At 43.5% G+C, this 12,536-nt stretch overlaps 1 protein-coding gene across 1 annotated transcript; it reads right to left on the bottom strand.

The window, feature by feature from the left end:
- Positions 1–4,740: 4,740 nt before the first annotated feature.
- On the bottom strand, positions 4,741–5,945 carry LOC109439556 (insulin growth factor-like family member 3). The gene is made up of 3 exons (XM_088800738.1): positions 5,913–5,945; positions 5,625–5,733; positions 4,741–5,464 (listed from the first exon to the last, which is right to left on the bottom strand). Exons 1-3 carry the CDS (start codon positions 5,943–5,945, stop codon positions 5,190–5,192), a joined length of 417 nt encoding a protein of 138 aa, XP_088656864.1. The 3' UTR covers positions 4,741–5,189.
- Positions 5,946–12,536: the final 6,591 nt, after the last annotated feature.

The following is a 12,536-nucleotide window of genomic DNA, read 5'->3' as shown; positions in this document are numbered from 1 at the left end:
GTCGGCAGCCGCTTGTGGTGACTCCACTTCCATCACCTGATATGAAACCGCGCGATCCCTGTAGCCGTCCTGCACCGGTGCTGCTGCTTCATCCTCAACTAAGGCTCCTGACCTGAGTACTACCACACTCCCTACTTGGAGACAACTTGAAAAGTTGTCCCGAGAGGTTAATAAAAATTTAATTAAAGAAATATTCCCCTAAACAGATACCAACATATTGGTTTCCAAGATGGCTATTCTTTTCATTGTGAGTTGCCTTCCAATGAGTGTTTATGCTGATAATTTTACCTATTTGGCTTATGTTCCTGATCCTCCATTGTTAGCACCTGTGACTTGGAACGATGATCCTCCTTTAATTTACATTAATGATAGCTCCTGGTTTCCAGGACCTGAGGATCAAAGAGGCCCAGAGTGCCCTGATGAAGAAGGCCGAGAGTTTATACTCTCTGGTCACACTGCCTTAGGTTTTGAACATACACCTATCTGTATTGGCCCTATTCCTCCATGTCTTCCTCTCTCTGATCAAGCTTGGGTGATTCCCAAGGGAGAAGGAAATGACACTTATAAAAAATTGTTTATGCTTTCAGGTCAAGGATTTCAGACTCAAGAGCTAAGCACTCATCTTTTTCCTCCTCTTCATCCGTGTCCTCAAGATAAATGGGTTGACACACACTCCGCATTCATTGGGAAGAATGTAGAGGAAGCTTAGATCGAGTGTTATTTAGCAATTCCCTTGGTACTGTAGTTGATTGGGGACCTTATGGGATTGCTATTCATGTATGTTCTAGAGTAAAATGCTCTGAACCTCAATCCCTAAGAGATCAAATGTCAGAGCTCAATTTCCCAAAGATCATTAAATCACCATATAATATTTCTATTTTTTGGAAAGATAAAGTTTTAGCACCACCTCAGTTAAAAATGATTACTCCTATTGGGGGTCCTATACAAAAGACCCTATGGAAAGTAGCTTTAGGTTTAGGTCAAAATCAGATTTGGAATGGAAATTATACTAAAGATGTTGGTAATCAATATACCTTTAAGTTTGAAAAAACACAGATGTTTAATTTACAAGTATGTCTTAAAACTCCTTTTGTTTTTCTGATGGGAAAGTTCACAATTGATTCAACCTTAAAAATAGTTGAATGCCATCAGTGTCGTTTGTTCATTTGCATAGATTCTTCAATTTATAATTCCTCCCAATATCAGATAATAATCTTGAGAAAAAGATGAGGTCTGTGGATTCCTGTCCAAGCCCCTCGAGTATGGGAGGGCTCTCCCACTGTTCATATTGTTCTTCAATTGCTTCATAAGATATTACATAGAACTAAAAGATTTGTAGGATTGCTGATTACTGCTATTATGGGCATAATTGCTATAACTACTGTCGCTGCTATTTCTGGTGTTGCTCTACATCAAACTGTTCAAACTACAGAATTTGTACAAAAATGGCATGAAAATGCTAGTAAATCTTGGAATCAACAAATCAAAATAGATCAAGAAATTAATGTTAGATTAACAGATTTAGAAACCACTATTGTATTTCTTGGTGATCAAGTAAAAACTCTTCGCACTATGATTACCTTAAAATGTGATTGGAATGTATCCACTTACTGTGTAACCCATTTTCTTATAATCAATCTCATACCCCTTGGTCTGAGGTTCGAGCCCATCTCCTGGGACATATGCCTAATCTCACTGTGGACATTATACAATTACAACAAGAAGTTGATCAGATGTCCAGCGCCAAGCTTTGGCTCCTCCCTGGAGAAGAGATACTTTCTGCGGCTGCAGAAGGACTTTCCAATTAAAACCCTGTTAAATGGATAAAGAATCTGGGTGGAGGGTTTGCTGGGGCTATTGCTATTCTGCTTATTATTCTTTGTCCATTTTGTGTAGTCCTCAGATGTGGACAAATAGCCCTCCGACGGGCTATAAATGAAGAAACTGCATGGTCTGTGTCTCTCATACTTCAAAAACAAAAAAGGGGGAGATGTAGTCACACAACAGCCTAGCCAACTGTCCCCCCGTATCTTTCCTTAAGGAAACAAGAGTCTGTGAGACTGGGTCTTTCTGGGACTCTGTTCCATCCTTGTGTTTACACCTTATGTCTCTCTGTCTGGTCCCCAAAAGATGGTTTGCAGCCAAAGACGGGTAAGATATCTCACGGGAGATACAACCTAAGCCAGGCGGAACCGAGTGGGGACCCCCAATGAGCTGCCTTGGAAGAATATGGGAAGGAGCCTTGCCTCCCCTTCCCCCTGCCTGGGAAAAGCGGCTGCTGGCTCTGACTTTCCCTCTCACCTAATTGTGAGAAAAGTCTTGAGAGTGATAAGATTAAACTCTCTCTGCTCAGCTCTGTGAAACAATTTCAACATGTGATATATGTCCCTTAAAAGAGTTGCATAAGTCACCTCAAGGACTTTCTGCTTCGGCTGTTTGAAGATCAACACAATTGGTTTGGGTTGTTTCTATAACGTGGTATGTGAGTCTCACAGACCATGCCAAAAACACTGCTACTCCCTTGTATACTTATCAATAAAAACTTCCAGTCAGCCTTATTCTGGGTTCTAGTCCTCTGAGACTGAGAGACCCCTGGCCTTCGGAGAGATTTAACTGCATTAAGTCTCTGTTTGTTTCTTTCTTAAAAACTTAACCAAACCACCCCTTCTCGCACCCTCACTGCCTGTGTTGCGCTGGATGCGACATTCTGCCTTTACACCTGGGGAAATTGGAAGGGCTTCAAATGGCTTAACCATAAGTTCCCACTCACTCTGCTCCCATGGATAAGGTCACCTAGCCAAACACTCCAGATAAAGGGGACCAGCTACAGTTCTTGCTTATTCCTGAGGAAATGGCTTCAATTCCCTTTAATATCAAATAAGCCAATCATATCTACCCACAGGAATCAGGGGTCACCCCACCCTCTTGATACTACAAAGCCCATCTTCACAGTGCTCTCAAGGGCAACCTCTGTGTGACCCTGAATTTCATGAAGTGTTCTCCTCCCCCAGGACGTGAGTGTATGTAAATAATAAACTGCTTCAATTTCGTCTGTTCAGAGTTGGGTGTCTTGTGTTTAGCTATCCCTAGAACCCAAGAGCAGGAATTCCTCCCTCATAAGTAAAAGTAGGAAGAGATTAAAACAATAAGAAAATAAAAAGAGAAGTTTAGGTCATATAAATATATGCAACATTAAATCGTCAGATAGTCTAGAACTAGTCTTTAAATCTTCACAGGTCTCTGGTTTATTTACATTATCTTGTTATTTATTTGTCTTCATTTCAAAATACATGTCTGAGGAGGGCTGTATACTTTTCAAGAAGACAATTTTGTGTCATCTGCTCAACCTGTAACTTACATCTTGAGCATCTTCCTCATTATGCCTCTCAGAAGCTCAGTGAGATGGGCATTATCCTCCCTGGTTTATCTCTGAGGAAACTGAGGCACAGGAGGTGGAAGTAGAGGGGAGTCTCTGAGCGCCCCAAGATGGGAGCACAAGAGTGAGCACAGGATCTTCCTCTCCTGGCTCTTTCCCCACTGTTGCCACGCAGCAGCCCACCCGTCTGTTTCCTCGTACCTGCCCCTAAAGCAAGGAGAGTCTGTGAGACGGATCCATTCCAGGACTTTGTTTCACCTTTGTACTTGCACCTCATGTCTCACTGTTTGGCCCCAGAAAGATGGCTGGTCAGCCAATGACGAGTAAGACTCCCCACGGGGTGGGGGTGGGGGGAGACAACTCAAGCCAGGCGCAGTCGAGTGGGGACCAACAGGAGAATCCACGGGGTTCATAGAGGTGGGCACATCTCCCCACCTTCCCCTGGCTAAGGAGAGCCTCTGCCTCTGTGGCTTCATTCCTTTCCACAACCTGCAGGGGAAGAGATTCAATGGTGTGCTCTCCATCTATTCATATGCATATAGGTTTTGTCCCTTGGGGAAGTACATACATCCTGAGACTTATGGTTCAGCTGCCTTCAGGCAAGGGTGATTGTCTTCAATGAGTTTCCTATTGTAATATATGGAATTCACCGATCTTGAGATTGACAAGCTTCATCTCCTTTATTTCCCCACCTAACTAATAAAATCTATGCATAGGCCCGATTCAGGTGCCCAGTCCTGGAGGTCCCTTGACCCCACTTCACTCTATTCATGGCTACTGTCTTCTCTTAACCCTGCGCCGCCCTCCTCGCTCCTCACAACCCTCATCACACGGGACTTGACAACCACGTTAGCACAGGTTGAGAGAAAGATAATGACATAAGTTGAGAAAGACACTGACATAGATCATAATACAGAAAATGCTACATTTTTACAGGGATCTTCCTAGAAAGGTTTCCTTCAGCTGCAGAGAAAGAAGCATTTAAGGCAGTATACGAGACCCAGACAAAGAGAAGAATGGAAAGATTCTAGAAATGGCCATAGGTAAAACGATAGGACAGGGGATCCTCTTTTTTCCTCCTTTAAATTAAAGTATATTAGGGTGACAATTCTTAGTAAAGTTACATTGTTGCTGAAAAATGGCAAGGACCAAGAAACTCAAGCGGCACGCGGAGATCAGGGAGAACACAGCATTATTACACCGGCGGGATCCTTCCCAAAAGACTGAGCCCCTAGCAAGGTTTTGAGCAGGTGTTTATGGGTTGAGGACTACCTTGAGTCGGGGAAGGGGTAGGTGTCCTCTGGCGATTGGCTCAAGGTGTGGCTTGGAGGGGGTTATGCGGAAGTGGGCTGGGGTTTAGGCTGGGGACCTCTCCACTCGGACCACCATTTTAGCTCAGTTTCATGTGGCAGGGAACCAATTTAAGGTCAGTTTTCCCATCAACATCGATATGGAATCTTCTTAAGAGTTTTTCCTTAAGCCATGAGCAGTTGGAACTGAAGGCTTGCAGTGAGATAATGAGGCTAAGAGAGTGAGGCGGGTTGAGGAAAGTGAGTGCTTTATTCTGCGCTGCCGGGCGCGGTTCACTGGTCTGCAGACGGGGCCGGTGATGTCACGCCCAGGACAGAGCGCGGGCAGATGAGCAGGCCCCCCCAGCGCAGATTCGGCATGAGTGGCTGCATCCGGAGTTGTTTATCGCACCAGCGGTCTGCTGCCTTTTCTGGGCATTCCTCCCTCATAAGTAAAAGTAGGAGCGGTCTGACTTGGTTCCTGGCCGCTTTGACCACACCCGTAGCTGACCTAACAGGAACCTTTACTGGGGGCAGTTCCTGGAGATGGGGGAGGAGGAGCACCGAGATTTCACACCTAGAACCTTCAACTTCACCACAAACTTCTTCTGGGGTCCAAAGGACTCGGGACAGCAGAGCTCAAAGCAGGGATGGAAGGTACACATGGGGCCACAGAGGCGGGTCCGGTCCAGGGGCAGGATGGTGTCATCATCACAGCACTGCTCCAAGGGGTTGTAGATCTGGTCCCCACACCTGAATGCCGGCTGGCACAGCCACAGTCCAGAGCTGCTGGGGGTGTCTGAACAGGAATTGCTGGTATGAGCCCAAGGAGGATCAGGCATTGTGTCCACACCCTCCCCCCCCCCAAAAAAAAAATAATCGGGAGCCTTCTATGAACCATAATCTTTCTTCCCAAGTGTAGCCTCATCCCGCTTCACTCTTCCCCATCCTCTACTCACCTGTGACTTCCTTTGAACACTGGAGGAGGAAGGCTAATAAGTAAACACGAGCTGGAGGAGAGAGAAAGGGGGTTAAGGATGGGGCTGGGAGTGTGGACCTCACGTTGACCTCAGAAGGGCAGGCCAATGTGGGGAAAGCTTAGTTCCATATTTGCTCTACAGTCTTGGGTTGGGGCCATCTCTGCATAGGCTCGAGTTCCAGACAACTTGAAAGACGAGAGGAGAGGGTGGGGAAGAGACAGGAGGGGATGGGAGTACAGGAAAAAAAGAGGAGAGAGATGGAGTTACCCAAAAGGACGTGTGAATGAACACAGCAGGCATTACTTATCTGGATGGAACAGAGATGACAAACTTCATCCCCTGCTCCTTCCTCCCTGAGCCTGAACAGAAATAGGCTCCTAACTTGGGCACAGATCCTGTGGGCGCCATGCCTGGGACCTTCAGCCTCCCAGCAGCCTGATCTGAGAGCTCGAGGACCCGGGGAAACAATGCTGGAAGCAGGGCCAGAAGGAGCCACACAGGTGGCCCAGTTAAAGGGTAAGATACCCCCTCACCACAACACCCCTCCCAGGGGTTGTAGGAGTTCCTATATGGGGTGCCAGCTGGCACACCCACAGTCCAGGATCTGGGGAAGTCGGAGCTGGATTGGACTCTAAGGACCAGTCTAGGACCTTTGGGAGCTCCCTCTCCCATCCATAGTGCCACCTCCTCCCTCCTCACTACACCTGTTCTCACCTGTGACTCCTGAGTCTGAGCCCAGGAGTTAAAAATGAAAACTGCAGTGAAGAAGCAGAAGGGAAATGAGAATAACGTTGAGAGGACAATATCTCATCATATTACGCAAGATGATGTTTCTGAGCTGCTTTCATTGCTGGAAACAGCTCAGAGTGAATTTTGAGACACTCTGAGAAGGGATCCAGGAGACTGGACTTGGCAGGTGAAGAAATGCAAGGAGGGTTCTGGCAGGAGTTAAGAGTCTAAAATGTGAAGGTTAAGAGAGAGATTTGTACATAATTAGAGATAACATGGGTGATACATGGCGGGAAGTGAAGAATTGAATAGGAAAGAATTAAGTTTGAGGTTCAGAGATACATTAGGGGTGTAATAACACTTAAGCTGGACTTGGGGCTGGAGCCCCCCTTACCAAAGATTCTGGGCAGCATGGCTCTTCATTACCCAGCAGAGCAGCAGAAGAGCTGGGTGTGGGACTTTATACTGAGACTTATATAGCCTCACACGTTACAACAGAAGCTCAGTGCTGTGGGAAAGGGAGGAGCATGAGGAATAATAGTTAAATGTAAGGAAAAAACACATGAACTAATTTAGCAAAGTGTTCCTGAACCAGTTCCAACTGGCTGCCACCTTCCCAGATATCTCAAAACCTTAGTAAATACTATGTTGGAACTTTTCAAAGTTGTGACATGTTTTTCTTTGGACACTTTCTATCCACCAAACACCGGTTTTCTTGGCACGTTCCCCACTAAGCACTGACCTTTTTTAGACTTCCTATACTTGTCCACCCTGGAAGTTTCCAGGGCTCTCTCTATGCCCCCATGCAATCCACCTCCAGATCTGCAAAGTTTATAATTCTTCAGTTATTTACAGGAAATTGTGAAGGTGCGGTGTGATCTAGAAGAAGATCAGGGGCTGCAGAAACTCTGCCAGGGAGAACGAAAAAGGAGTAGATTGATGTAGGGTGAACGTCTGGGATTCATAACACAGACTGAAAGGCAGCTCCCTGTAGAGTGTCTTGTCCAAAGAAAGGCTCCCTCTGTGATTTTTACTATTATTTTATTGTCACCACTACTGCCATTGTGACAAGCTAATGAGTGAGGTATTATTAGATGTGTCCCTCTGTTCTCTGCTGGCGTCCTCCCCATGTCACAGTGAAAATATTGGGAAGGTGAAAGAGAGTTCAGGCAAAGACTTTGAGACCTTGTAAAAGCTCATAGTTAGTGGGAGGGACTCCTTTCTCTTCTGTTTAAGTGTATGTGCCATAGCTCAGTATGGAGGGTCAACGCATGCATGTGTATTAGCCCTCCTCTCTTAAATTGGCAGGTGTGTGGTTGTGTGGGTTAGTATCTGTCTCAGCAGGTTTCTATAATGTTTCCTCCTACCCATGAACCCTAACAGGAGTCCCGTGTGTGGAGAGTCACAACCCATTTACTCAGAACAGCTGCTGGGAAAACAGAGCTGGAAGAAGCACATTCCTATTTCCTAAATTAATTAGTTTTGCTTCATTCATAATTCTTAACCTACAAGCAAGGAATTCCTGACTGAAATAGAAACCCCAGATAAACAGTACAACTGACTATGTAGTAAAATTTTAAAGGTTATTACTACAAGAATTAATCTTTATATAATTAAATTATCTACATAGAAAATCCTATGGAACCTATTGTCAATAAAGGAGAAGGCTGATATCTTGGTGAGTAAAAAAGCACTAAGCTCTTTTCAGATTTAGACAGTTCAAAATGGAGGATAGGACACCTTGTTTGGGGTTGTAATGACGAGCAGGGAAAGGGAGGAGAAGGAAAACAGGCTAGAATGGGGCTAGTGAATTTTTTTATTTAGCAATATCTAATCAATGTATTTAGCAATATACAATAGCAAAAGACAAAGGCAATTAATAGAATGTGCTAATGTCAGAAAGTAAAGGTGGTTAAGACTAAACCACATACATTGATAACAATGTCACATCAAAGGAGTACACATACTTATAAGTTTTAGAGAGCCCAACATGTGTTTACTATTGATCAAAAATCACTTGGCTAAATACACAAATAACATCAGTAAGGAGAATCCAAAAGCAGCAATAACCTCTATAGGATAGTAGCTATTACAGTAGATGTCAAAAGCTCACCAAACTGGGGGAGAACAACACTGGAAAACTCATACATCAAAACCTTGCCAGGTATGTAGCTGAGAGAAACCCAGGCGTCTCCCACACTGTTGTTTGTTAGTTCCCAAGAATGCTGCTGCTGTTGGCATTGTGGTTGTTGTTAGAAGTCAAGGCATCTTCTGATGTGTAAGCTGCAAGCTGCATACAAGTTTTCTAGATGCTCACAAGTTCTCAAGAAGGCTAACTGTGGGTAACAACACTGGAGAGGTCGGAACCAGCCAGACTTCACCAGGTCCACGGCTGGAAGTCAGGACATCCGCTGGTGTTATAAGCTGCACGTTGCTGGAAGTCTTCAAAATGTTAGAATGATGAGAAATCACCAATGACAAATGACCAAATGATGAAATAATAATTATTAACTCTGTCAACTGAGATCTGTCTTATATATTTTCTCAGATGTACCTTAGACCCCAGTTTCTTGTTCCTGCCTCACCCTCCGGGAATCACCAGTTCCGGGAGGGTCCGGCAGTTACTGATATGAATGCTGCCCACCCGGCCAAAGGGCCAATTCATCTGGATAAGCAATATCTGCTGTTCTTGCATGAGACCATCAGCCCAAGGCCTTCCAAAGCCTGGGAACGTGCCTGTCACGTCGTCCTGATATAACTTAGCTACTTCTTCACTTCATCTGCTGGTGTGGGCGAAACAGACAGAGCAAAGAGGAAACTCTCTCAACCCCTGATCAACAATTTCTTTAACCCTAAGCTAACCATCACCTCACAACACGGTCAGAACAACAAACATCATCTCATATCTCCTGCTCGACAGAATGAGACCAAACAGAAAACCTCATCTCATGTCTCCCCTGCTCCGGAGGATGAGACCAAAGGGGGAATTTACTCAACTCCTGATCACAGCATAGAAATCACCTCACACACAGGAACAGATAAAAGCTAACAGACAAAAGCTCACCTCAACCAATGAAGGCAAATTTTCTTCAACATCTTTCCCCCAGGGCTAGACAAGCCATGCTGCAGCTGAGCAGTTTTAAAGCTGGCGTGGGGGGAGGTGGGAAGCCTCGTGCCTCCTCATCCCTGGGAGACGGCAAGGAGCACGTTCTTAGGACGGCATCCCTGGAAGACAGATAAGCAGTGAGAACAACATGGCGGTTCTTCATCAGCCTCCCGTGCTCTCCTGGCCCAGAGGATAAGCGTGTTCCACCACGACTGACGTTCGCTGCACTTAATTCTTGCTGTGTGTCCCATGTGGAGACGTGAAAGTACCAGGGACTTGAAGCATCTCCTTAAACCTACCAAACATAAAAAATAAAAATAGCTCCTGGAACTAATCATTGACTTTGGAAAGATTGTAGGATGCAAACGCAACATGCAAACAATCAAGTGTTTCTTTACACTGGCTTTAACAATTAGAAATTGAAATTTAAAAGAAGAATCCCATTTACCCCCCTGCCCCCATTGAAATACTTAGGGATGAGTCAATAAAACATATACAGGACATACATGCAGGAAACTACAATTAATGGATGAAAGAAATCAAGGAAAAAATAAATAAATAAGGAGACTTATTTACATGGTGACTTAAAATGCAGTATAAATATAGTTAAGGTGTCATTTTTCCCTAAATTGATCTGCAGATTTAACATAATTGCCATCAAGATCTCAGCAGGAATTTTTGTAGATTCAGACAAGCTAATTCTAAAATTTTTATAGAAAGGCAAAGCATACTAAAATAGCCAAAACAATTTTGGAAAAAAAAAAAGTTGGGGGACTCATGCTACCCAATTTAAAGAATTACTATAAAGCCACAGTAATCAAGACAATGTAGTGTTGGCAAATGGATAGACAGCTAGATCAGTAGAATGGAATATAGGCTAGAAATAGACCCACACAAATATGCACAAAGATGCCAAGGGAATTGGAGAATTAGAGTCTTTTCAACAAATGGAAGTAGAAGCATTAGGCATTCATATACTGGAGGGGTGAGAATCTATAATTATACCTCACATCTTATATTAACACAAAATTTAACTCCAAATGGATTCAAGTGGAAAATCAAAAATTACAAGTCTTCTAGAAGAAAACCATAGAGAAATATTAGTGGCCTGGAGACATGACATCAGAAACACAATCCATAATGGAAAATATTGATAAATTGCACTTGTCAAAATTTAAAACATTTTGGGGAAAATATTTGCACATCACCTATCTGCCATAGGACTTGTATCCTGAGTACGCAAGACTATGAAAAGTAGGTATCAGGATGTACAAGGACATGAAAAGCTCTCAAAAGTAAACAGTAAGAACACAAAGAATGAGCACAGACGGGGAAAGGTGAGCAGCACTTTGCAGAGGATTACAGATGGCAGATGAGCACACGAAAGATGCTCAAGTTCGTTAGCCATCAGGGAACTGCAAGTTAAGACCACAGTGAAATGCCTCCTCCCATCTATCAGGATGGTTACAATTAACAAAATATTGACAATACTAAGTGCTGACAAGGATGCCGAGAAACCGGACCTCTCACACGTTACTGCTGGAAATGCAAAATGGTCCAGCACTCAGGAAAACAGTTCGGCAGTTTCTTATAGTAACTTTTCTAACCATATTGAGGTTTTCCTACCCCAATAAACTTTAATTAAAAAAATTAAAGATTCACTTATCGTTGACTCAGCACTCACACTCCTGGGCACTTATTCCAGGGAAACAAAAACTGATGTTCCCACAAAATATTTACATGAATAGTCATCACAGTTTTATTTGTAATAGCCCCAAATGGCAAACAACCCAAATGTCCATCAATAGATGAATTGCTAGAGAAGTTGTGAAATATCCGTACGATGGAACACTCCCCAGCAATTCAAGGAAGGAAATACTGATAACATCCAACAGCTTGGATCACAAAGGCATTTTCCCTGGTGAAAGAAACTAGTCTCAAAAGATTATGTGTGGAGTAATTCCATTTATGTAACATTCTGGGAAAAGAGAAACTATAAAGATGGAGAATAGACAGTGATTGCCAGGGCTTAAGTGGGGATGCAGGGGGAGGTGTGACCACAAAAGGACTTCATCAGGGTGTTTGTTTGTTTGTTTTTTGGGGGTGAAGGAACTGTTCTGAGGAGAAACGATGTCTATAGAGTCTGACAATCGGAAGGGCTTTGTACACATGGACTATTGTTATTGCCTGTAGTCGTCACTTTTACCTTCCATCTAGAAACCTCAAATAACCAGTCCATTTATGAAGTTAAATGAATTTCTCTCTGATTTTGCAGGGTACTGGTTTTCCTCATTATGTAAATTTATGCTATGAATAGATTTGATAGACACACTTGACATTGTTGAGCCAAAAGAGATAACGTGAATCACTGTTGTCATGTACAAGCGTGTGAGAGTTTTGAGTTGGGCAGGAGTCCTGGTAGGAGGGTGATGGGTCCTGTGTCAGCTGTTCCTCTGACTGTGCTGAGACTTGGGCTTGTCTATACGTGTGGCGCATTCTGTCCCACCTTCCCTGCGCTTCCCTGAGTGGTTAACCTGCAAGGATCCCAGGGGTGCATCTGTTCGTATCTGGTAGCACCACTGCACACTCGGATCCAATTTAGATCCAATTTAGAAAATATCTGTAGTAACTTTAATGCATTTAATTGTATATATTTTACATTATAATATACATTTGTTTCTTTGTGAAAGGAAAAAGCAATGTGTTCCCACTATCACACACTGTTGTCTTACTTTAGGAGCCCATGGTCCGTATAGAGCTAAATGTTAACTTCTAAGTACAGTAGTTGTTTTCAATCCTTCATATCATGTGGCAACTCTTGATGGCCTGTTAGACTTTTAAAGAGTAATTTTGGGGATATTTGGGGTGATTACTTGGGGTTGTTAATTAAGCTAATAGAAATGAATTGACTTAATAAAAATGAACCATTATTTTTGTCAATTACAACAGTAAAATCCAAATTCCTATGTTCTGAAACATTTCAATCCAACATGTTTCCAGAAATGGACTCAATTGGATCATAAGGAATCTGCGTGGAGTCCCCTGTGTCCACGGTA

This window comes from Rhinolophus sinicus, chromosome 8, assembly GCF_057876585.1.
Source record: "Rhinolophus sinicus isolate RSI-liver-muscle chromosome 8, RSI-T2T, whole genome shotgun sequence".
NCBI classification, from domain to species: domain Eukaryota; kingdom Metazoa; phylum Chordata; class Mammalia; order Chiroptera; family Rhinolophidae; genus Rhinolophus; species Rhinolophus sinicus.
Note: the sequence above shows the minus strand (reverse complement) of the source record. Positions and strands in the feature narration are given on the sequence as shown.